This window comes from Dromiciops gliroides, chromosome 3 (genome assembly GCF_019393635.1).
Source record: "Dromiciops gliroides isolate mDroGli1 chromosome 3, mDroGli1.pri, whole genome shotgun sequence".
NCBI lineage: Eukaryota > Metazoa > Chordata > Mammalia > Microbiotheria > Microbiotheriidae > Dromiciops > Dromiciops gliroides.
The window spans coordinates 47,940,509-47,967,078 of NC_057863.1; the positions used below are offsets into that span (position 1 = coordinate 47,940,509).

Genomic DNA, 26,570 nt, shown 5'->3' on the forward strand with positions numbered 1-26,570 from the left:
AACAGGGATTTATTAAGCACCTACTATGGCTATACTAATTAATAAGCAAGTATTTAGCAAGCATCTACTATGAGTATACCAATCTACAAACATACATTTATTAAGCATCTACTGTGGCTATAACAATCAATAAACAAGTATTTAATAAGCAACTACTATGGGTATATCAATCAATAAAAAAGAATTAAGTGGTTATTGCGATAATATTAATAAAGTATTTGAGTATCTGCTATGTGTATATCAATCAATAAATATAGATGGTTGGTTATATCAGTCCGTAAACTTAAGTTCTCCATGGTTATATCAATCAATAAACGTGTATTTATCGAACACCTACTATCAAGCCCAGCCTATAGGCTGGGCACTGTGCTAGATGCTGGAGATGCAATTATAAAGAATGAAATAATCTCTACTTACCACAGAGATTATGTTCTAATGGGGAGACAAATACATATAAAAAATACAACATGAATAGAATATATCCAAGTACATACAAAGTAGTTCAATCACCCTGGGTTCTGTTAGCACAATATGGGAAGCAGTGGATATGGTAACTAAGGAGATGCCTACATTTGAGACACATTAGCTACATGACCTTGGGCAAATGCTGAGATGCTCAGCACCTGGCTAACTTTGCAAGAATGTAAATTACAGAGAAGCTGCTATATCAGCAGAGGGAGTTTTCACACTAGGAGTCCCCATATGTATGAAAGCCCAGAGAGACTGTCCAACATTTCTGGGCCCTAGTTTCCTAATCTTTAAAATGAGGCTGAACCAGATTGAATTTTAACATCCTTCCCCAAACTGAAGTCTATGATCCAATGAGGTGCTTGTGATATTCTGGCTAAGTGTCTTGGCCTGAATTGCTCTTCATTAAGTAATGAGGATGCAAGGTGGGGCAAGTGGGAGAGTGGGGACAATTCATATAATCACAAGTAGAAGCCAGAAGCTCTAGTTTAATGTAATTTCATGAAGGGGGAAATATAATGGCAAAATCTTATACCTCAAAACTCTAATTTGGTAATAAACACAAAAGGCTAAGTGCCATCGTGGACAGAGGGCTGACCCAAGAGTCAAGAGGCCCTGTTTCTGATGCACAGGGACTGGGTGACCAATGGCACATCATTTAACCATTCAATGTGCCAGGCATCAGTCACATGTTTGTCAACAAATGAGTTTCCATACTGGGAATCCCAAACACCAATGAAAATCCAGGGCAATGACATTATGATAGAGAGAGAGACACACACACACACTATATGTCCGAGCACATACACACATAATATATACATGGGCATAAATACATACAAGTATGTGAATATCCACATATACCCACATACAAACCATATGATAATTGCTGATGAAAAATATTCAGTTGGGCCAAGCTTTAAGATAAACTTAGTATTTCAAACTCTACTTGGCATGGTCATAATCTTTTACTGTAACAGCTGTTTAAAAAGAATCCTAAGTGAACTAATCCCAAGAAGTTCATTGGGTGAGGGTTTCACAGGGGGCAAATTTCAGCTGCTGTTCATTGAAAGCCAGACTCCAACACAAGCTTTCTGGGAAATGTGACAAGCCTTGGTGTTGTGGGTGCATCATGTTTGGTGTCAGGAATCCTGGGCTCTGCCACTCTCTATGTGATACTGGGAAAGTCATTTAACTAATCTGTGCCTCAGTTTCTTCATCTGAAAATGAGGGGGTTGGACGAGATGAGCCTTTCCAGCACTATTATTCTATGATTATTGGAGAAGAAAAGAGAATATTTGCTGTTCCTCTCCATCAAAAAAGCTAATATGACTCTAAAGGGAAAAGATTTATTTTTGGAATTTTGCTGATTTTTTGTATACAAAAAAATGGGGGGGGGTATCTAGACCTATGATTTCCTTGATGTAGAGAAGGAAATTCCAATGTGCAACCTTCCTCCAAAACAATGTAGATCAGTAATCATCGGCTGATAGGTGACTGGGGGAATAAGAGGTTAAGTGATCAAATTAAATAATACTAGCTAATACTTAGTATTTCCATGTTTGTAAAGTTATCTCATCTGATCCTTACAACAACCCCATAAGGTAGGTGTTATTGTTACCACCCATTTTACTGATAAGGAAACTGAGGCAGACAGAGGTGAGGTGACTTGCCCAGGATCACACAGCTAGTATGTGTCTACAGCAGGATTTTAACTCAGGTCTTCCTGACTCCAAGGCCAGCACTCTATGCACTGCACCACCAAGATACCTAGATGAAAATGGAAAATAAATAGAATATAAATAAACCAACAGAAAGGCATATTTACTTCACTTAATTCTTCGTCCACATTCTCATAAAGGGAATGGTTTATGTAGAAGAGCAAACCTCTCTCGGGTTTCTGTGATCCATCTTCTACCACTGAGTCTATTCTGGTCAAGACGTCAGTCATAGACAAACCAGCCATATTATAATAAGGTAGGGCCAGATGAGAACACTGGGTGTCAAGCCTAAATGAAAAAACATCATGAATGAATGAATGAAGTCAAATTCCCAGTCTCTTAGAAGTTTTAGGAACAGAGTCAAACAGCAATAGCACTGGTGACCTCTTCTAGAACATTCTCAAGATTGCTTCCACTCTCTATACCCATTAGTTGGTATAAAGGAGCTTTCCAATATATTTTTGTAATGCATAAGCTAAACATCTTATTTTGCTTTGGGTTTGCTTATACCTGGAATGCTAAAATTATAGAATGGTTCATGACTACATAGATAGTAATAAACAACATGAAATGTGTGAACAAAGATGTAGCAGAGCTGGCGGCATGCCTCAAGCAAGGGATGGCCCATGTGCGCCACTGCTATTCCAGTGATGTGAAGAGAAAATAAGGAAAACCCTTGTAAACCGGGTGCATCTCCTGTGGAGAATTTGTCGATCAACCAGCAAGCATTTATTAAGCACCTCCAATGTTGCCAGGAGCTGTGCTAGGTGCCAACAATGAATGAAACAACCCTATTGGTGAGGACTTCACATTGTACAAATACTAAGTCATTAAATACGATGTCGTCTGGGAGGGAGGGCACTCCTGGGGGGGGGGGGGGCTTTTATTTAGAAAGTAGCACTTGAGCTTCATGGGAGGAAGGTGGAAATAGGAAGAGGGAGTGTGTTCTGGGAGGTAGAGGGGGACGGCCAGTGCTAAGACAAGGATGGAGGAGATGGAGGGTTGCATGGGAGAGTTGGTGAGAAAACCAGATTGGAGCACAGCGTCCATGATCACGAGGCTCAAAAGGCAGATGGGGGGAAGGTCAATAAGGACTTTAAAAGCAAAGCCAAGTTTATACTGGACCCTGGAGTAACTAGCAGAGTTTACTGAGTAGGAGATCAGCAATCAGATCTGTGCTTCTCTAGTTCATTTTACAGATGAGGAAACTGAGGGAAACGGGGTTAAGTGACTTGCCCAGGATCACACAGCTAATAAGTGTCTGAGGCTGGATTTGAACTCAGATCTTCCCAACTCCAGGGCCGGCTCTCTATCCACCGCACCACCTAGCTGTCATTCTATGGATGATGAGTCAGCAAAGGGGACTGAGAAGGAATAATATGACAGGTAGAAGGAGAACCAGGAGAGAGTCTGTCATGGAAAAAGAGGTCAGACACAGCTGATATGTCACAAAGGACAAAGACTAAGAAAGATCATTAGATGAGGCAATTCAGAGGACGATGGTAACTAGAGAGAGCAGTTTCAGCTGAAGCTCAAGGCCACATTATAAAGAGTCGAGTAGTGAAAGGAGAATCAGAAGCCAGGAACTGAGCTGAGAGAAAGGAAGAAATACAGGACAACAACTTGAGGGGAGGGTGGAATCTAGTGGAAGTTTCCAATGAATGAGGGAGACTTGTACAGGTCTGAAGGCAGGAGGGAAAAACCAGGGGACAGACAGAGGTTGGAGATGAAAGAGAGAAAGGAGATGATGGAAGGTGCAATCTGCTGGAGACGAGAAAGGATGAGGTGCAGGGCTCATGAGAAGAGCTGGTCTGCTGAGGAGAGGGGTCTGGGGGAAAGGAGATGATGTCAGTGGGTTTTGAAATGAAGACACAGGGAGAAGAGGGAGCTGTGTCAAATGACCTCGACTTGCTCAGTGGAGTGGGGTCCTTGGCTGAGTAAGAGCCGGGAGCAGAAGATGGGGGGAGGTTTGAGGAGAGAAGAGAGAGGGTCTAGAATCGCTTTTATGAGGACTAAGATGGGAAATCAATTAGGAAGGAATCAAACAACTGCCTTACTGCAGTTAGGGCCCAGCTGCAGTTGTACAACATTGACCAATAAGAATCATTAACATGAATTAATGCAATGGACTCAGATGGCATAATTGTGTGACCTCCTCTCACTTTTCTCTCAGGCAGAATGTGAGTGGGAGGAAGCTGATGGGGAGAGTAATGGAGGGCTGAGATTTGGAGAGGGGTAAGGAGGTGAAGAGTTCAAGAGAACAGGAGAGTATGGAGTTGAACTGACCCACTATTAGGTCAAGACTGGAAAGGGAGGAAAGTGAAGTCAGGGAATGGCCTGAGGTTACACTATGAGGTAGCAGGATATAAAGCTGAAGAATAGGTTTAAGAGGCACAAGAGGAGATGGGAGAACAAGAGGTTATGGTAGTGATGTCAAATTTTGAGATGAGTGAAAAATGGTGAGATCCCAGCTGTGACAACCCCCGAGTTTGGCTGAGGTGGAGTGAAGCAATAGGTCATCACAGCTATGGAAACAGAAGCATCTGAGGTGAGGAAGCCTGAAGGACCATTAAAATGGGTGGTGAAGTCCCCTGATGCAAGAGCAGGAATTAGAGAGGAACAGAAGGAAGTGAGCAGGTGCTGAACTCTTTGGGGAAGAGGGAGCCAGTATACAACAGCCACCATCTGGATTGGGTAGAAAATTTTAATTTGGTGAATTTCAAAGGAAGAAAACCTATGGGAGGACATGGGCACACCAGATGGCAGGCATGGATGGGCTGAGGTCTGCACCGCTGAAGGGAATACCACACTGATGAGAACACAGGTCTGTGAGACTACGATGAGACCAGATTCTGAGCGTGACTTTGCCCTCCGCACTCCTGCCATAATGATTTTACTTAAGTATCTATCTGTGTTGCTCCTCTACTCAATAAACTCAACTGGGTCCCCAGGATCTCACAGAAACTCCTCCGTTTGGCTTTTAAAGCCCTTCACAATCTGGTTCTACCCTATCTTTCCAGCCCTGTTGTTTGTTACTCCCCTACCAAACTCTGTGACCCCAACAGGTCTTCTCTATTCTTCAGACACGACACCCCAGCCAGGTCTGTACTTTACCCCATGCCTGGAAGGCACTCTTTCCTCCTCACACCCACTTCACAGGATCCCTGTGTCCCATCAGGGTGCCTCTCAAAGGTCATCTTCTACACATGACCCTCCCTCCTGCCTTCACTTTTTCATATTTATTCCATATATATTCACATAGGTACTTTTGGTCTCCCCAGTTAGATTAAAAACTCTCCTAGAATAGGGATCGTTCCTATTTTGTACCTGTACCCTCAGCACCGTGCAATTAGTAGGAGCTTAATAAATACTTGTTAATCGATTCACAGTCATATCATGCCACATGGGTCATGAAATGCCCTCCAATATAACAGCAAAAGCCTACTGTACACTGATTAAAGTAGGCGTGAATACTGCCCCCAACACTATACGATGTTGTACTTGTATCCATTTGGTTTCATCTCCCCTCAAGCCACCAAACTGAGTGTCCCAGGGGCTTTTGGGGGAGCCTACCCCTTTTAGACACACCTCGCAGCTCCAGAGTATGACCTGAAAAGCTCATGAGACTGCATACACCCTTCCTGCGCCCAGACGTTTCCCTACCAGCTCCTAAACCTAAAAAAGTCTCCATGACAGTAAAGAGCTGCTGGCCTACTCCCATAGTTCCAAGATGTCTTCTTCCTACCACAAGTCACCGACCTGCTGTAACAGTCTCCAAGGTGCTCACAGCTTTCTCTGAAAGCTTCTAAGAGTTCCTCTTTCTCTCCAGGTTCAGTGAGACAGGGGTCCATCAGAGCGGCTCTCACTAACAGGTGGGCTTCGCTGAGGAGGTGGATGCAACTCTGAGTTCTCACGTTCTTGTAGGCCTTACTGTAGTCTACCTAGAACAGGGAACAGGCAGCTCAGGATGGCCACTGGGAAATGCTGACCCCACGGGCCTGAGCTGCTCTTCAAACTACCCAAGGCAAGAGAAAGAAGATCTAATTTCCCAGTCAATTAAAATTTAATTTTTAAAGGACAATGTTCCAGGTTATCCTAATTAGGAATCTGTAGTGAGGACATTCTATTAGTAGGTTTTAGTATATACTTAGCAAGGTTAATTTTACTCATAGTGAGATAGCAATACCTCTTTTGATTGAGTAACAATTACTGTTACTACTACAAAGTCTTATATCATGAAATTTTCAGTCATCCTTCAGAGAAGCATCAAAAGGCTTATATGAACTGATGCTAAGTGAAGTAAACAGAACCCGAGATAAAACACAATGAGTCTGACAATGTTTATGGAAAGAACCAATAAAAAAAAGCGAAAACGAATGCTGTGTAACTATAATAATCAAACGGAGCCCTGATGAAGAATTATGAGACTATACTTCCCTTTTCTTTTTTTGGGGGGGGCAGAGGAAGACTAAATATAGAACACCATAAATACTATTAGACTTAGTTGATGCATCTGATAGGTTTGCTGAACTGTTTTAAAAATCTTTGTTATAACGGATTTTAAAAAAGACTAAAATGCACAAGATTAAAAAGGAGGGATTGAGAAGGGTTTAAAATGTAATCCTTGTTATAAGGAATTATAGAGTAAAAGAGAGAGGGAGAGATTTTCAGAGAAATTAAGGTGATGTAAAAACAAAAGATACCATTAACTGATTGATTTCTAAAAGGAAAAAAGAAGGGGGAATACAATCATTCTAACAGTCCGAAACTAAAGGTCACCTCTGTCGTAACCATGAAAACTTGAAGTTTTCAGCAGTCAAATAAGATTTCAGTTTTTCATGTCAAATGAGATTGAGAAGGATAACGATTAAGTCTACTGAAAATTTCATGACCTTCATAAGCACAACTCATAAAATTATTTGATACATCAACAATTAATGGGTTAATTATAATAATCCACATCTATTTATTAAAATGAGCCTATTTAGTAGAAGAAAACTGATAGTCATTCACTGGAAAGTAGTAACATTTCCCTTCTTTTAACACTATTCTATAATATATTATTTTCTAATCCAGAATGATCTTTCCCTACATTGGTACCAAATTGCCTAAATTCTGCCATTTGTCTCCATAAACATTTCCACGAAGCTAAATACATAAAAAGAGATGAGAAGGGGCAGCTAGGTGGCGCAGTGGATAGAGCACCGGCCCTGGAGTCAGGAGTACCTGAGTTCAAATCTGGCCTCAGACACTTAACACTTACTAGCTGTGTGACCCTGGGCAAGTCACTTAACCCCAACTGCCTCACTAAAAAAACAAAAAACAAAAGAGATGAGAAGACAGGAAGGTTTTTGACTATTTTCTAAAAGTTAACTCAAAACATCTAGGGTCCCCATAGTTCTACTTAGGAACAAAAAAAGCCGATAATACACAAAAGATAAAACTGACACTGAAGTTCTATGGCTCTTGGTAGACTTTGGGCCTATGATAGGACTGGATGGTGGTGGTTAAGTGGACAGAGCACTGGTCCTGGACTCAAAACACACAAATACAAATATGACTTCAGACATACACACTAGCTGTCTGAACCTGGGCAAGTCACTTAACTTGTCTGCCTTTGTCTCCTCACCTATAAAATGGGGATAATGACAGGACCTATCTCCCATAGTTGTGGTGATAATACAAGATATCCATAAAGTACTTTGTAAACCTTAAAGCACCATATAATGCTAGCTATTGTTACTAATAGTGTTATTAGTATCATATTCCAAATGGAATTATACATTATGTAAGATACATTATATAACATAATTATTCCTCCTCTTTAATTCTAGGAATTTTCATTTCCTATTCCTACCCATAGCAGAGACCATAAAATCATAGACACCATTCACTTGGTACACAGTAATCACTTCATAAATGTTTTTTTCATTCATTCACTTGGAAGGAATGCTGGAGTTCCTCTAGTCCTGGAGTTCTTAACCTGGGGGTTACATGAGCTTGCTTTTAAAAACATTTTGTTATGTTTAATGTGATTGTACACATATAACCTATATCAGATTGTTTCCTGTCTTGGGGAGGGAAAAGGGAAGAGACAGAGGGAGAAAAATTTGGAACTAAAAATCTTATAAAAACAAATGTTGAAAATAGTAAAATATTTTTATGACTAAAAAAAGGCCTTTTTCATTAAAAAAATTTTGCTCACTGCATTTCATTATAACTGGTTTCTTTTTAATCCTCCGTATTTCATTTTATGCATTTAAAAACATTACTCTGGAGGCAGCTAGGTAGTACAGTGGATAAAGCACTGGCCTTGGATTTAGGAGGACCTGGGTTCAAATCCAGTCTCAGACACTTGACATTAGCTGTGTGACCCTGGGCAAGTCACTTAACCCTCATCACCTCGCCCCCCCCTTCCCCCCAAACAACAACAACAACAAAAACATTACTCTGAAAAGAGATCCGCTGATTTCTTTTTCTTTTTTTTTTTTTGTGAGGCAGTTGTAAGTGACTTACCCAGGGTCACACAGCCAGTAAGTGTTAAGTGTCTGAGGTCTGATTTGAACTCAGGTCCTCCTGACTCCAGGGCCAGTGTTCTATCCACTGCGCCATCTAGCTGCCCCCAGGTCCGCTGATTTCACCAGACTGCCAAAGGGGACCACCCAACAAAAAAAAAGGCTAAGAAGCCATGCTGTGGTCTCCAACCCTCTCATTTTGCAGATTAAGACATTCTAGGGAATTTAAGTAAGTGTATTACCCATGCTCACACCAATAGTAAGTGATCAAGTCAGTATTTGACCTCAAAGTCTTATGATTTGAGTTCAGTGTTCTCTCTATCACACTACCACTGCCTCCTGAGGACCAACTCCCCAAGATAATCCTTCAAAAAAAAAAGGGCATTAAACTACAAGACACCTAAGTTCTCTCTCAGCTGTAGTCCTTTCTTCTGAAGGAAAAAAGTGAGCTCACACCCAGCTGTGTAGGGAAGGAAAAAAGTGAGCTCACACTCAGCTGTGTAGGGAAGGAAAAAGGGCTGAGCTCACACCCAGCTGTGTAGGGAAGGAAAAAGGCTGAGCTCACACCCAGCTGTGTAGGGAAGGAAAAAGGCTGAGCTCACACCCAGCTGTGTAGGGAAGGAAAAAGGCTGAGCTCACACCCAGCTGTGTAGGGAAGGAAAAAGGCTGAGCTCACACCCAGCTGTGTAGGGAAGGAAAAAGGCTGAGCTCACACCCAGCTGTGTAGGGAAGGAAAAAAGTGAGCTCACACCCAGCTGTGTAGGGAAGGAAAAAAGTGAGCTCACACCCAGCTGTGTAGGGAAGGAAAAAGGCTGAGCTCACACCCAGCTGTGTAGGGAAGGAAAAAGGGCTGAGCTCACACCCAGCTGTGTAGGGAAGGAAAAAGGCTGAGCTCACACCCAGCTGTGTAGGGAAGGAAAAGGGCTGAGTTCACACCCAGCTGTGTAGGGACCAAGGCTAGATTGGCCACTTTTCCTCTTATAAGTATGAAAGTGAAAAGGGGGTTTGACCAATGAATGGAACAGAGTTTACCAAGGCTCTATAAGAGACAGGAAGCTGGAGGAAACAGAAGGTAGAGAGAAGACAGTTACCCTACATTTAAGGAAACTACTGGGAAGGCAAGGCCCATCTGGCAGAGAAGGGTTTCTCGTAAAAACCTAGAAGCTGGTTGTTTGTGGCATTTTAATATGCAAGTGGACATCCATTGATTACTAATACTATCACTGAGAACCAGAAGCCCCAAATATACCATTTCTTTGTAGAGTTGCACAGTTGAAATCGTATTCACAAGATATAAATTCCACCCATCTTCCATTGCAGAAGGTGTCTTGAGGTTAACACTGCCATCTTTTCTGGAGCTGAAAGCAAATAACCAGATTTACATGGATACCAAGTATTTTATTCATATAAATGGCTATTGTAAGTGGCTTAAAAATAAAGTCCTTTTTTAGCAATAATTTATAGAACACAATAATTTCTTTGGTAAATTAGTGAATTCTCAATTTTAAGTTGGGCTACACTGTAGTAGATTTGAGTGTTAGATTTGCCTGAAGTCAGGAGTACCAGGAATGACCATTACTAGCTATGTGACGGGGGCAGCTAGGTGGTGCAGTAGATAAAGCACTCACCCTGGATTCAGGAAGACCTGAGTTCAAATCTGGCCTCATACACTTGACACTTACTAGCTGTGTGACCCTGGGCAAGTCACTTAAGCCTCACTGCCCTGCAAAAACCAAACCAAAACAAAAAACCCCCACAACCTAGCTATGTGACTTTGGGCAAGTCACTTGGCCTCATTCATAACATGAGAATAATAACAACTGGGCTATAATAAGGCAATGCAAAACAGAAGGTATCAATACAATTTGAGAAAAAAATAACAACTGCACTCTACAGAATTGTGGTAAGGAACAAAATAGATAACATGTGAACTGTTTACATCAGTCCCCTACTTTCACTTATTTTGCATTTTTTCTCTTTATATTTATTTGGCATATGCTCTGCCTACATTTTGTCTTATCTGATAGACTTAGTCAAAAAAAATAAATTAAAAAAATTGTTTTTAAATAGTCAATAAACATTTATTAAGTACCTACTATATGTAGTGTGCTAAGCACTGATAAGAGTAAATTCCTTGAAAACAGGGATTTATTTCAGTGCCGGCACATGATAGGCATTTAATAAATGCATAGTGATTGATTCTAGTCTTTTCTAGCTCCAAAGTCCACTGTTAAACCAATTATTTCTGACTTCTGTGAAGTACTGCTCATTTAGAAGGGCAGCTAAATGATTTTTTAAAAAACCTCTGGCTCTTCACAGCACATTTTGAAACTGAAGACAAGCACAGGACTTAGTTCCTCCCTAGCTTCTAAAGGCTCTGAGACAGGAAGCTTCCTAAGCCAGAAGCGAGAAGCGTGAAGAGAAGCAACTGTATGGTTGGTCAGCTGCAGAGGCAGCAAACATTTAGGTGCATTTGTTTTTCAGCTGCCTAAGTTTGGAAAACTGTTTGAAAATAGAATGCTAAGTACAATACCTTCTTTAACCTAAAAGGGATATTCTTAGATTTAAGAATCTACCAGGGGCGGCTGGGTGGCTCAGTGGATAAAGCACCGGCCCTGGATTCAGGAGTTCCTGAGTTCAGGTCCGGCCTCAGACACTTGACACTTGCTGGCTGTGTGATCCTGGGCAAGTCACTTAACCCCCATTGCCCTGCAAAAAAAAAAAAAAAAAAAAAAAGAATCTACCAGAGGGGCAGCTAGGTGGCACAGTGGATAAAGCACTGGACCTGGATTCAGGAGGATCTGAGTTCAAATCCAGCCTCAGACACTTGACACTTACTAGCTGTGTGACCCTGGGCAAGTCACTTAACCCCCACTGCCCCACCACAAAAAAAAAAAAAAAAAGAATTTACCACAAATGCTTTCATGTAAATCCTAATTCTGATCACCAAGATCTGCTTTTAAAAATTCTCCTATGCTGATTCAATGTCCAGTGTGCTACTCTTTCAAACTGTACATGACACATACAGAACAAAAGACTGCACACAGGATATAGTGTGAACAAGCCTGCAAAATGATCTAAGGCTAACTGATCTTTCTTTCTTTCTTTTTTTTTGCGGGGCAATGGGGGTTAAATGACTTGCCCAGGGTCACACAGTTAGTGTCAAGTGTCTGAGGCTGGATTTGAACTCAGGTCCTCCTGAATCCAGGGCCAGTGCTTTATCCACTTCACCACCTAGGCTAATTGATCTTGACCGCTCTGTGGCCAGGGTAAGATCTACCCTCACTGACAAATGACTAGAGTAGCTTATGATCATCCATGTGGCACAGAAGAAAGAGAACCAGTATGAAGGATGCAAAAGGGAAAAGTCCACCAAGATCCTGCACTTTGTTTCCCATGAACTAGGTCGTTTTCTCCTGCGGATCTTTCTCAACAGATCTTCCTGGGAGGGATATTAACGTTAGTTTGCACTCCCTGGATAAGGCACAGGAAGCAGCGGCACATGAGCATTTGGGGGTGGTGAGTGCAGTTGGACTTTTGGAAATGAGACGATCCTCATGGCTAGAATGTCCAGAGCTGATCATCAAAGTCTAACTGTGGAACAACACGGCCAGCAAGTATCTACTGGCTATCTCAAAGCGGATGTCCTGAGGAGATCTTAAACTGAACTCGTTAGGAATTAAACTCATTATCTTTCCCCCAAATCTTCCCCTCAACTCAACTTCCTTTTTAGAATGAAGAGCCGGGGTGCCAGTCTCCCAGTCCTAGTGCCCCCGACTACGGCAGGAGACTGGCTGCTTGGCCTTCAGTCTCTCCCCACTCCAGCTCATCCTCCACTCAGCTTTCAAGCTGACCACATCACTCCCCCATTCCACCACCTCCAGTGACTCCCTCTTGGCTTTCAAAGCCTGTCACCACCGGGTCCATCCCTACCTTTCTGGTCTTCCCCGCTCCCTCCCATGGACTCTTATGAAGCACAGCACTCTCTCTTGCTGATCTACACACAAGACATTCCGTCCCGAGGTTCCTGACTTCTCAAGCAACTGTCCCCCAGGCTTGGAAGGCTCACCCTTCTCATCTATGCTTCTAGCTTTCCCTCAGGTTTCAGCTAAAATGGTCCATCTTTTTTTGGGGGGGGGGGGGCAATGAGGGTTAAGTGACTTGTCCAGGGTCATACAGCTAGTGTCAAGTGTCTGAGGCCAGATCTGAACTCAGGTCCTCCTGAATCCAGGGCCAGTGCTTTATCCACTGTGCCACCTAACTGCCCCTGTTCAATCATTTTTCAGTCGTCTGACTTTGTGACTACATTTGGAGTTTTCTTGGCAAAGATACTGGAGTGGTTTGCCATTTCCTTCTCCAGCTCATTTTACAGATAAGGAAACTCAGGCAAACAGAGTTAAATGACTTGCCCAGGGTCACAAAGCTAGCAAGTGTCAGGTCTTCCTGACTCTAGGAGTGGCACTCTATCCATTGCACCACCTAGCTGCCCCACAAAGTAAGTGCTTAATAAATACCTGTTGATTTGATTTGACTTGAATATACAGTCTGCCTAGGTCATTAAGTTTTTTGTTTTTTTGGTGGGGCAGTGAGGGTTAAGTGACTTGCCCAAGGTCACACAGCTAGTAAGTGTCAAGTGTTGGAGCCTGGATTTGAACTCAGGTCCTCCTGACTCCAGAGTCAGTGCTTTATCCACTGCATCACCTAGCTGCCCCCTAGGTCATTAAGTTTTGAAAGAGAGCTGCATATCTTGATCTGAGGCCCAAAAATGAGTTTGGGAATGGGAATGCACTGTCACAATTCCTTTTTAAATACACAGGGAAAAAAACCCTCAGATTAAAAAGAAAAATGGCTCAATCAACGAGCATTGATTAAGCACCCACTGTGCACTGTGGGTACAAGTATGAGCATAAAACAGTTCATACTTGCATCAAGCTAAAAGGGTCAAATAAGAAAATGATAGACATCAAACATTTGGTTTTGATATGATAAAGTTTTTGTCTTCTTCCTTATTTGTTGTGCAGAAAATATTAAGGTCCCCTGAGTTTTAAACTGTAGAAGCATAGATTTGTATCGGTGCACTCTTGTGTAGGATTCACTTCCCTCTTAGAGTTCAGAGAGAAAGTCTCGGTAGGGTTGGGACCCCTTCCTTCTGCTTTCCCCCACCCACCCACATCTAAATAAAAAGAACCTTCCAAGTTCTTTAAAAAATATAGCTCATCCTTTAAACCTGAAGCAAAAGAAAAAACTCTAAGGATAAATAGCATTATTTCAAAGAAACCCAAGAGGAAAATTTCAACCATGAAACCACCTATTTTCATTCGGTAAAAATGTCCACTACAGTTTCTTTGAAAGGACTGGGGCGGGGGGGGGGGGGGAAGCTAGGTGGTACAGTGGATAAAGCCCTGGCCCTGGACTCAGGAGGACCTGAGTTCAAATCTGACCTCAGACATTTGACACTTGCTAGCTGTGTGACCCTGGGCAAGTCACTTAACCCTCATAGACCCACAAGAAAGAAAGAAAGAAAGAAAGAAAGAAAGAAAGAAAGAAAGAAAGAAAGAAAGAAAGAAAGAAAGAAAGAAAGAAAGAAAGAAAGAAAGAAAGAAAGAAAGAACGGACTATGGGATGACTCAAGTTGTAGGAAGACATACTTTTGGGGGACATGGCCAATGTGGGAATTTGTTTTGCTTGATTATGCATATTCCTTACAAAGTTTTTGGGTTTTGTTCATTGCTGGGGTGGGGGGGGGTGGCTAAAGAAAAAAAATATCTATTTTTGTTAATAGAAAAAAATTAAGTTAAAAAAACCCAAACAAGAAGCTGTGGGGAAATTGGAACACTAATTCATTGTTGGTGGAGTTGTGAACTGATCCAACCATTCTGGAGAGCAATTTGGAATTATGCCCAAAGGGCGATAAAGCTGTGCATACCCTTTGACCCAGCAATACCACTTTTAGGTCTTTTTCCCAAAGAAATCATGGAAAGGGGAAACGGACCCACATGTACAAAAATATTTATAGCTGCTCTTTACGTGGTAGCAAGGAATTGGAAGTTGAGGGGGTGCCCATCAATTGGGGAATGGCTGGACAAGTTGTGGTATATGAATACAATGGAATACTATTGTGCTATAAGAAATGATTAGCAGGAGGAGTTCAGAGAAACCTGGAGGGTCTTGTGTGAGCTGATGATGAGTGAGATGAGCAGAACCAGAAGAACATTGTATACAGTATCATCAACATTGAGTGTTGATCTACTGTGATGGACTAGATTCTTCTCACCAATGCAATGGCACAGAAGAGTTCCAGGGAACTCGTGATGGAAGAGGATCTCCAAATCCAAGAAAAAGAAAAAAAAAAGAACTGTGGAGTATAGAAGCTGAATGAACCATACTATTTCTTTTGTTTTTGGTGCTGTTGTTTTTTTTTTTTTCCTATTTTGAGGTTTTTCATCATTGCTCTGATTTTTTCTCTTATAACAGGACTAATGCAGAAATAGGATTAATGTTATTATGTGTATATAATGTGTGTGTATAAATATATACATATATGTATATGTATATAGATATAGATATATAGATATAACCTGTATCAGATTACCTGCTGTCTAGGGGAGGGGGGGAGGGAGAAAAATCTGAAATTGTAAAGCTTGTATAAACAAAAGTTGAGAATTATCTTTACATGTAACAGAAAAAATAAAATACCTTATATGTTAAAAAAAACCCCAAAACAACCAAACAACCCCCCCAAAAAAAAAACCCTCTAGGAGCCGTTTCTATTTACTTGAGTTTACTAGGAATTGTGAAGGAAAAATAAAACAAAGAAATGTAGGAATGACAAAGGAGACAGATTGGTCAATGATTACACAAGGCATAACCAAGAGACAAGACTGCTGTGCTCCATGGCATCCTATCCTGTCAAGATGCCAAGGAGTGCTCTCCAGGGGATCAAACAGACCATACAATATCATAACCTTAAAGCTGGAAGGAACTTCAGAGGCCTCAGCAGCATCTGCCCATTTTGTAGATAAGGAAACTGAGGCCCAGAAATCAAATGACCCACCCGAGGCCATAGAAATGGGAAGTGTCCCAGCTGGGATTCACACCCACTTCTGCCTCCAAACCTAGCATCCTTCCCATCTTGCACAAAGGACAACTGCCGGGGTGGGCAGGCACGGGTGCATCATAAGCTGATGGAGTCCCTGCATCAGTGAGATCACAGGCCCATCTGGCTTATTTGGAAGGTACACTTACAGCAGCCTTTTGGATGACTTTCTTCTCTCTGGGATATCTTCGGCGCCTGCTTTCGTCAAAAGGATCACGTGATTCTTAAAGTGACATATTGCTTTCAATCCTATGAAAAGCTGCATTCTTAAGGCACAGATGTCCAAACTGACAGGCGGACAGGCCTATAAAGGAAAATAGAGGAACTATTAGAAATGAGAAATGATGAGCATGTACCTAAGTGTTCACGGGGTAGTATTTTGGATGAACCTTTGCCCTCCTGTTCTATAATGTAATCCCAATATGCTGAACCTGATATAAATGATTCCTGATCTCCCCAGTTTGCTCTATTATTATTAGGGGGAGGAAAAGGGGGAAGGCTAGCCCATCATGGCCAGTGGTAGCCCCCACAATCTAGGACGCAGAAGTGACCTTGGTTTATTTTTGAGGCGTCAATAGCCGATATTCCAGGAAGACCAGCCTCTAGGGGTTCCGAGGTCATAGTGGGACCCATTTTCTATCTAGAACGTCAATGCTATAACATTCAATTTAAGATGGAGTCAAATACCACCCATGACAGCATAAAAGGCTTCCTCTGTGAGTGGAGATGGGGGGAGGGGAAGAATTCACAAGCATCTCAAACTTAAAAAAAAATAACAACCCACTGCTACATAACTCAAAAGTTCATGACCAACACTCACATGAACATCTTGCATCATTTTAAAGACCTAACATTTTTATCATGGGACTTGAACGATTTTCTGCAGTTTGGAGGCCTAAGATGCAAGGTCAGAACACATAGTGCTTTCTTATCACGGAACACCAGAGATACTTTTGTGGTCAAAGACCTTTTAAAGTTCGTGCTTGTCTTGTCTCAGCAGAGATGGCAGATCCACTTAGTACGGCCATTAGGGTCTCCTGGTACAACTGTGGAGATGCTAAAAGATCTCTGAGGCTTCTCAGATGACAGGAGAATTCATCTTGCAGGTATTTTCACATCACTATGGGTGAATTACATCACCACTAATGTGCTTCACTTATTTTTCTGCTCTTGGAAATATTGATTTAGTTTCTGCATTAGGCTAATTAACCCACCCAATTATGACAGGCCTCTGTTGAAATATTATAGTGAGATGCCACTTGTCATGAGAAGCTCTCTGCAGAAATGCATCATGCCCGTTCCTGTAAGAGACCTTTAAAAAAAAACACCACCAAAAACCTCCAGATACTACAGAGTAAGCAAAAAGGCTGACTTGGGATCAGCAAATAAATGTGGAAAACAAAAACATCACCCTAAAACACACGAGCCATAAATTCTTAAAAGCTCCTATCCTGGGGGCAGCTAGGTGGCGCAGTGGATAGAGCACCGGCCCTGGAGTCAGGAGGACCTGAGTTCAAATCCGGCCTCAGACACTTAACACTTACTAGCTGTGTGACCCTGGGCAAGTCACTTAACCCCAATTGCCTCACTAAAAAAAAAAAAAAAAAAGCTCCTATCCTAAAGGTTCCAGTCTACAGAATTAGGCATTCCCTAGCAACCTAACCGTTGCCATATTTAGTCACAATATCCGATGTTTCACAACTGACTAGAACAACAATATTAAGTAGAGGCTATGGTGACATTAGTCCAGAGGAAGACCTGGCATAGCAGAGCTGGAAACCGGGCACACCAGGCTTTAAATCCTGCCCTGGACATTGATTACATGACCCTGGGCAAGTCCCTTGGCCTCTCAAGGCTCTAGGCAACTCTCTAAGACTACGGCTGCATAGAAGGTACCGGCCTACACTGGTAGAAGAAGCCTGCTTATCGAGGAATTCTCTATACCAACAAAATCACAGAAGCTGTCCCTGTCCCTGTCTCCATCCCAAATCTTTGGGTAGCAGGTATTCTAGGAAGAAGAACACCTTGGACAAATCACAGATGCTGTCTGTATCAAGTAACGTCCCATGGAGGTAGGCCTGGCATGCTAACTTTGGCATTAACACACACTCAAACTGATTCTTAATTTTAAAATTTCACATCTTTGGGGCAATTAGATGGCTCAGTGGATAGAGCACCGGCCCTGGATTCTGGAGTACCTGAGTTCAAATCCGGCCTCAGACACTTAACACGTACTAGCTGTGTGACCTTGGGCAAGTCACTTAACCCGAACTGCCTCACTGAAAAAAAAAATAAAATAAAATTTCACATCTTTTCTTCCTTTATGGATTTGGAATATTGCCTGAACATGCTACAAGGTAACAAGGTAGGGTGGCTCATTTTACAGAAACTTTTTTCTTGTTAAACAGAAGGGTTTGCAAGAGAGGGGAATTAATGATAAATGGGGCAGTGACTATGATGGCATCAATAAAAACATTTAGGGGCAGCTAGGTGGCACAGTGGATAAAGCACCAGCCCTAGATTCAGGAGGACCGGTCTCAGGCACTTGACACTTACTAGCTGTGTGACCCTGGGCAAGTCACTTAACCCTCACTGCCCTGCAAAAAAAAAAAAATTTTTTTTAATTTAACTTAAAAAAAAAAAATTTGTGATAAAATAATGGGACTTGGCAGACGCCCAGGAGCCCCACCTGAAGACTGATTTGGAATTGATTGAATTGGGTGAGACTGAGAACCTACTTAATGATGATTAAGTTGGGACCACACCTGGTTGGCCCTGATTAGGGTGTTATTTTCAGAAGCTGAACCTACTTAAGGTTGATTAAATCGAGACCACACGGTGGCTAACCCTGAGTAGAGTATGTTCTCAGAGGCTGTGGATTGCAACATCAACAGAAACCACTCTCAACCAATCATCTTAAAGAACCTCCCATTTCGGGGAGGAGAACAGGAAGTAGGAAGCTGAGGCTGGCAGACTGGAGTTTGCTCTTCTGGTTCAAGACTTCAGCTTGGCGGCAGAACTTCACGTGGGTTGCTAGGAAAGCCAGGATTTCCATGCTATAAGGAATCTGTTCTCAATCTTTCTCTCTCTTTACTATCTTATAATATATCTTTTAATAAATCATTAAAAGCCGAAACTCTTGCTGAATTTTTCAGTGATTTTAGCCAGTTTCCCCCAAAAACTGGGGGGGGGGCAGATTAGAACCCATACTTAGATTTTAAACAACACAAAATAAAAACATTAAAATTTTTTTAAAATAACAAAGATATTAATATCTAAATTTTTTTTAAAGATAAAAAACTGAAAAAAAAAAATAATGAAGGTAGAGAAGAGGACAGAGTGATGAACGTGGAGTTAGGAAGTCCCAAACCCACATCTTGCCTCAGACACCTAATACCTGTATAATCATGAACAATTGACTTAAGCTCTTTTAGCCTCAGTGTCCTCCTCTGTAAAATGGAGATGATAAGAACAGCACCTAAATGACAGGGTTGTTTAAATGAGTTAAGGTAAGGTGCTCTGCCCACCTTAGGGTGCTACATTAGTTCTAGCTATTATTAAAATATAATTTTTTCTATCAATTATGAAATTATTCTAACCTTGAGGGTGGTATCCACATAGGGGTCTGCATCCCTTGCAGCAGCCGCACTGCATCGTACCGTGAAACACTGCAAGTTGTTACTAAGGAAGAGGAGAGAGAAAGAGAGGGTTCTTTTTAAATATATATTTATTATTCTTATTATAGTTTAACATTCTTTTTTTAAAAATTTGAGTTGCAAATTCTCTCTCTCCAGCCCCTCCCCCACTGTTCTGTATACTACCCCATGAGGCTTCTCCCTAGCAGAAAAGGGGCTAAGGGATCGAAGCAAAACACGGTGGTAGGCACACAGGAGGGGCTCAACAAAGATTTTTAAAAATACATTAATAAGGAGCAGCTAGGTGGCGCAGTGGATAGAGCACTGGCCCTGGAGTCAGGAGGACCTGAGTTCAAATCTGGCCTCAGACACTTAACACTTATTAGCTGTGTGACCCTGGGCAAGTCACTTAACCCCAACTGCCTCACCAAAAAAAAAATAAAAAAATTACATTAATAAACAAATACCACCAGCCTGCTCTTGTAAGTATCTAACAATTCTGAAAGTTGTGTACTGTTAGAGGGAGCTCTCACTTTAACACAAATCCTGAAATCAACCCCATAAAACAAGCAGGTGTCAAAGACTCTTCGCACTTCCCAAAGTAAACACTTTAGGGGCAGGCAGGGTGTATTGCATTTTCATTTCTGTATCCTCAGTGCTAACATTGTGCCTTGAACATAGTAGGTGTTTAACAAAAATGCTTGGAGTGGTCAGCCCCAGGCCCATACTGACACCACAATCAACTTTAGGGCTTCCCTTACATCCCACTGAAATGGTTCCCTCCCCCCAAACATTCCTGTATCTGTCTTTGCAGGTAGCTCTCCCTCTCTATTGAAATAACCTTGCCCATCAAAAGTCTGTCTCTTTAAGGCCCAGATCGCATGCTCTTTCTTCCATGAATTCTCCCCTGAGGTCGCCACAGTTATAATAATCCTCTCTCCCTCATCTGAACTCTGGCAAATTCTGTGCCTCTCCTATGCCACTTGTCAGATGCAAACCAATATTGGAGTTATTTCTACATTGTTTATCTCCTAGTAAGAACTCATTACAAGGTACGCTTTTAGGAGCAAAGGTCTCAGGTATTTTTTATTCCTAGCTTAGTACCTACAATACAGAAGGTTGTCATTGTCATCATCATAATCATTTTCCTCAATAAACACCAGCTGAATGAGTAACTGCATGCATTAGTTATTTTGGGATCCAGAAGATCATTACTAATAGTTATGATTTAGCAGTTCTTTTGAAAATATTCTAATGGTTTTATTAAAAAAAAAAAAGAGAGAGAAGGGTCAAAACTCCCCCCAAAACCTAATATTTCCAACGCCAATATTTCCAACCCCTGAGATTAGAGGAACCAAATTAAATTCCTGAACCTCCTTTAAAAGTAAAGATCCTGGGGGCGGCTAGGTGGCACAGTGGATAAAGCACCTGCCCTGGAGTCAGGAGGACCTGAGTTGAAATCTGGGCTCAGACACTTGACACTTACTAGCTGTGTAACCCTGGGCAAGTCACTTAACCCCCATTGCCCGCCAAAATAAATAAAGAAAGAAAAGAAAAGAAAAGAAAAGTAAAGATCCTAAGGGAAAGTTTTGTCTATAAGGAAAAAATCAGTCTGGTACAAATGGTAAGAAGTACATAAGACTGGGAGTTATGAGAAGACTCAAGCTCCAGTTAGATTTGGACCTTGCTCTGACATTCAGTGCAAAACCTTGGGGAAGTCACCTTGTGTCTCAGTCTTCTTATCTGTAATACAAGACAGCTGGATGATAACTCTCGGGTTCCTACCAGATAAAAATATCTGTATCATTCTCAATTTGTACTGAATAACGAAAGCAAAAGCATACTATAATAACAGAACTGTCTAGTCATTAAAAGCAGAAAAAATTACAATGGAAGGGGGAAAAAAAACTTCAAAAAATCATTTAAATCGATACCACAGGGTGTTGAATCAGGCTTTTGATAAGCAAGTCAGCTACCTGACACTGGTATCATGCTAAACCCATTAATAAAGGAGCAAATGGGAAAAAAAATAAAAACACAAACTTATCTACATAGTATCAAAGTTTTATACTTAACTTCAAGGACCCAACCTCCAAAAGAGGAGGGGAAAAAAAAAGGGTTAGCATAGAAAAGACCAGCATAGTGGTTCCCAAGAGTTTGGAATGTGAAGTCCCCTTTTTAACCGTAAACATTTTTGTAGGGCTATCTGTAAGTTGAGAAAATACATAATGACAAAAAGCTTAATTTTTAATGAAACTACACTTTTAGCCACAGTAGCACATACAATCATTTGAAACTGGAAGACATTTTATTCAGTGGACAAGCTCTTGTGCCACCTGTTTTGTTGGTGGTAAATAACGCTCAAGATGAAAACGATTGAGAAGCATTTGGATTCAAAAATGCCTTGCAAAAATTTCATGGTTCCCATGGGACCTCATTCCCTAGACTGAGAAAGCACTGGCCTGTAAAAAGACAGCAATGAGCCAGTAAATGCAGCCTTGAAAAGATAAATATGAAACATTAATTTAAGACAATACATAATCTATTATGCATTAAGGGATGAAGAATGGTGTAGGGAAAGGAGAGTTGGTCTTACAGATAAGAAGACCTAGGCTAGGTTCAAGTAAATATAAGTTCAATACTGGCTTTTAACTATGTAATCATTTAGGCTCTTGGTGTTCAAGACAACTTTCTAAGACTATAAACAGTAGGCTGGTTACCAGTCTGCATTGGTAAAGAGAGCAGCTTCCTCACTGGAGAGTTCCCAACACCCAAGAAATCTGAGGTCTGAAATACATCCCTTCCCAATGTAAATACTCAGACAGCATTAACAAGTGTACAAGGTCAAAAGAGGCATCATTTACAGAACACAGGAGGAGAAACAAGAGACAGAGAGAACCCAACAAACAATCCATACCTTGTGATGACATGCAGGAATTGGGGGGTAAGAACTGCCTGCTGAGATCTCTCTGGATATTGGTAGACTGACATTAATTCCACTGATTTAACGGCCATATAGAGATAGCCAATATGAGGTAAGGAGAAAAAACAGAAAAGACTTAGCAACTCTTTTTCCTGAGGGGAACTCTTCCCATCGGTAGTAACAGCACCTGCATTAGAAAGGAAAGAAGATTGTATTACTCTGAATATTATGTTCTTGCTGATACATTCAGTGACATTCTAGAAATAAATCCAGTTATAACATGCTTCTCACCCACTTTACCCTCTTCCCTTTTGCCCTTTTCCCACCATCTGAACCATAAGAAGAAAGTTTGTAACAAAGCACGGCACTCATTTAATTCAAAAAACAAGGTACAGGGTGGGCCAAGAGGTCTGATGTTTTCATAACTTTTTGAAAATTATTTTTAGTTTCCCACTGTGTTACTGTAAGTTAAAAACAAAAAATAAAGGAGTTATTAAACATTGAAACCCCTGGCAACTTTGGCCTCACCCTGTACCGACCACAAGTGAGGCATTGGATGACCATCCATCAGGCCTAGTGTAGTGGGGAACCCTTTTTGGGGTACAGGTTGGACCAGTTCCTGGGAGGTCCCATCCAGCTCTGAAATTGTGATTCTATAAGCTGATCTGCCCATACTCTACTTCCCAAGGAACTTTCTCATCTGAACTTCCTGAATACTTTTCTAACCATACTTAATACATTTGGGTGAGTATCTCCCTGCTCCCTTGATAAGACTAATCTCTGGGAAGAGAACTTGTTCTCCATAAAGGAGCTCTGTACTTTGAATGATGGATACAGACCCGCAGGGCAGGGCCTGCCATCTGTTTTTGTATAGTCCAAGACCTAAGAATGGTTTACCATGGGTTGAATCTGGCCCAGAGGCCATAGTTTGCTGACCCCAAATTTAGAGTGTAACAATTGGAATAACGCCACCTGCTGGAGACTTACTGTAGAAGAGTTTTGCCCATGAAGCGAAGGTCTTTGAGGGCAAGACCAGGAGTCTTTTCTTTGGCATCAGGAAGTGACGCGGACTAGTGGGAGGAGGAAGGAAGAGACTGGCGCTCGGTCTCGCTCTCTTTCCTCTGGACTCTGGTGGAGAAGGGAGCTAGAAATGTGCTCTCCCTTTAATAGATAGGAATCTAGGCCTTTCTCTCTCTTTACCAAATTCTTATTCTCCTTAATAAATGCTTAAAAGTCTAACTCTTGCTAAAGCTTATAATTTATTGGCGACCACTCATTGGATATTTTAGACAGACTAGCTAGAATTTTAGCCCTTAACAAGAGTATCAACTGGAAGATGAGCATTAAAAGAAGAAAGGGAGATAAGGCCAATGGTCTCGTGAATGGGGACTGTTTCATGACTTGGGCTTGTGTCTCCAGTGTCTAGCACGCAAATGGTACCTGACAGAATCTAAAATTCGAACTCAAGTCTTCTGACTCTCAATCCAGTGCTTTCCACCCCATGACAACCCACACTTTTAGACTGACCTGTTTGGTAAATAGGCAGCAACTGGAGTGAATGCAACTTGGTATCATCAGGGAAGACATAGGAAGACACATCAGGTGTGAACCGTCTGAAGGAGAAAATAGAACCGACTCATTGCTGAACAATTTCTGTTTACAAAATACCTCAAGGGTATAATATGAGTAGGGCCTTGTACCTGTACAAGATGGGGTGTGCCCAGGAAGGGCTTGCTCTTTCATCATTTAACCCTGTGGACTCCAGGGTAACTGACAGGCCAGACTGTCTGCTCACCTCACCAAGGAGCTCCATGGGCTTCTGACAGATAACAAAATCCTCTGACTCCAGCTGAGGGGCTGGTGCTGGATAAGTGCGACTCTTTCTGCCTGTAAAAATAAGCTGTGAAGAGTAAAGAAGGATCTCAAGCCGCTTCAAATGAAAGATTCTGGGTGAACTGGCTTCAACGCAATAGTCCCAGCAGACATTTACACGGCACTTTGAGATTTAAACAAAGAATTTCACATGAATTACAGGTGAAGAAACTGAGGCTCTGTCTGGTGACTTGCCAAGCTAGAAAAATACCAGACATATTGGTCACTCTCCTGATTCTAATACCCATGTTCTTTTCACTCCTATCACAATAGCTTACCAGAGTCCATCAGTAATTTTAAAATACTCCACAGTATTACTAAATACATTTACCTAAATATATTCTTTAATTTTTAATAAAAATAAAAGGTGGCGCAGTAGATACAGAGTTGAACCTGGAGTAAGGAAAAGTTCAAGTCCCACCCGAGACACTTTCTACTTGTGCGACCCCTAGATAAGTCATTTAACCTCTGTCTGCCTCAGTTTCTTCCACCGTAAAATTGGAATGATAATAGTATCTGCTCTCAGGATAAAATGAGATAATATTTCTAAAGAAATTGACAAACCTTAAAGCTCTACATAAATGCTTGGTATCGTGATGATGATTCGAAAGGGATCATGCTAGTAAAAATGGGCTACTATTATTAAAAAATAACATCACATTTCAAATCTAGGGCACTTTAAATTATTCAAAATTCTTCCACATATTTTTATCTTGTTTGTTCCCCACCCCACCTCCCTGCCATAAAAAGCTTAGGATACAGGTAGCACAGGTGGGATGACCCCCAAGAAGGAAATTTGACAAACAAAACAATGAAGGCCAAGTTATAGCCACATAGCAAAAAGATTCATGCTAGGAGGTGTTTGAATTCCCAGCCCACTAATCTCTGAGCACACATTCAATGTCTTACATGAATAAGCAAAGTATCCAGGATTTCTTCAGTGTGGGGGACTCCCAGTATGTAACCTCTCTCCACCAGGACAGATCATAACCTGGCTACGAATCAGTAGGTAAGTTCCAGGGAGCTACATTTAAGAAGGTATGTGACTGGGGGACAGCTAGATGGTGTAGTGGTTAAAGCACCAGCCCTGAATTCAGGAGTACCTGAGTTCAAATCCAGCCTCAGACACTTGACACTTAACTAGCTGTGTGACCCTGGGCAAGTCACTTAACCCCTATTGCCTGCAAAAAAAAAAAAAAAAAGAAGGTATGTGACTGGGGCAGCTAGGTGGCACAGTGGATAGAGCACCAGCCCTGGATTCAAGAGGACCTGAGTTCAATTCCAGCCTCAGACACTTAACACTTACTAGCTATGTGACCCTGGGCAAGTCACTTAACCCCAATTGCCTCACCAAAAAAAAAAAAAAAAAAGGTATGTGACTGATCCAGAGTCGCACAGCTCAGGACTTCCTAACTCTAAGACCAACACTTTATCTACTGGGCCGTGTTGTTCTTCTGGTCCATTTTATTAATATGCACACTTATTTATAAATAAAATGCATCAGCCCTTCAGCCCTTCAGCCCTTCACGTAGGGCACTTAGTACTGAGTCTCCCCCACCAAGGTCAAAGGAAGCTAAATTGTACATTTACCAGCCTCTGTGGGGGCCTGTCTGGATGGGGAGTTCTTCGTTGGTGGGGAGGGGTCAACATTCACTCCATCTTTAGGAGCGGACTCCAACCGCAGGATTAAGACTTCCAGATCCGTCATCACCGCAATATACGCAGCACAAAATGAAATCTCTACGGGGAGAATGTTCTCAATGTGTATCACTAAGGAGCGTTCGAAGTCCAACATGGAGAATGCCTCGCTGATGACCTGCCATTTTAAACTAAACAGCACCAGTTTATTGATGCAACCGACTAGAAGATCTCCTGTCACAGGACAGCAAGAGACGCACAGCGGGGGCTCAGACAGAGGGATCTCAATAATAGACATCTGGTCTTTTGAGGCTTCCCTGAAGCAGCCCTCCACTCGGTGGCCCACCATGCGAATGCACACTCGAGAATTTTCTGTGGTCCTGCTTCTCCAGTTCACGTAGGCCCGAAGGAAGGTGGCTTTGTTTTTCTCCTCAATTGTCACTAAGTAGTCTCCTGGGGGGGAGAGGAATATCGTTAGAACCTAAAATTTGGAAGCACATTTACTGAATACAAGATGGGAAGGATCTGTGACCAAAACATCATTGGGAACTCTAACCTGTGTGATCTGTGGGCCTCAGTTTCTCCATTTGTAAATAATGGATTTGGACTTGAACTCTAGGTCCCTTGTAGCCCTCAGAACATTTTCTTGGTAGTCATCTTTGGCAACTGCATGAGACAGTGATTTGCCCGGGCTCAGAGTAG

At 41.8% G+C, this 26,570-nt stretch overlaps 1 protein-coding gene across 5 annotated transcripts in view; it reads right to left on the bottom strand.

The window, feature by feature from the left end:
- Window positions 1-26,570, bottom strand: part of HPS3 (HPS3 biogenesis of lysosomal organelles complex 2 subunit 1) — a 49,117-nt gene that overhangs the window by 16,463 nt on the left and 6,084 nt on the right. For 2 of the 5 annotated variants that reach the window (XM_043994879.1, XM_043994878.1), the window contains exons 2-10: window positions 25,821-26,321; window positions 24,059-24,245; window positions 23,886-23,971; window positions 22,353-22,545; window positions 19,400-19,481; window positions 15,950-16,104; window positions 9,954-10,062; window positions 5,949-6,130; window positions 2,297-2,477 (exon numbers count right to left, since the gene is read on the bottom strand). In XM_043994879.1, the coding sequence (XP_043850814.1) occupies window positions 2,297-2,477; window positions 5,949-6,130; window positions 9,954-10,062; window positions 15,950-16,104; window positions 19,400-19,481; window positions 22,353-22,545; window positions 23,886-23,971; window positions 24,059-24,245; window positions 25,821-26,321 (1,676 nt within the window). Of the gene's footprint in view, window positions 1-2,296; window positions 2,478-5,948; window positions 6,131-9,953; window positions 10,063-15,949; window positions 16,105-19,399; window positions 19,482-22,352; window positions 22,546-23,885; window positions 23,972-24,058; window positions 24,259-25,820; window positions 26,322-26,424; window positions 26,559-26,570 lie in introns of those variants that run through there. The other 3 variants (XM_043994881.1, XM_043994883.1, XM_043994882.1) reach the window with 3 other exon arrangements.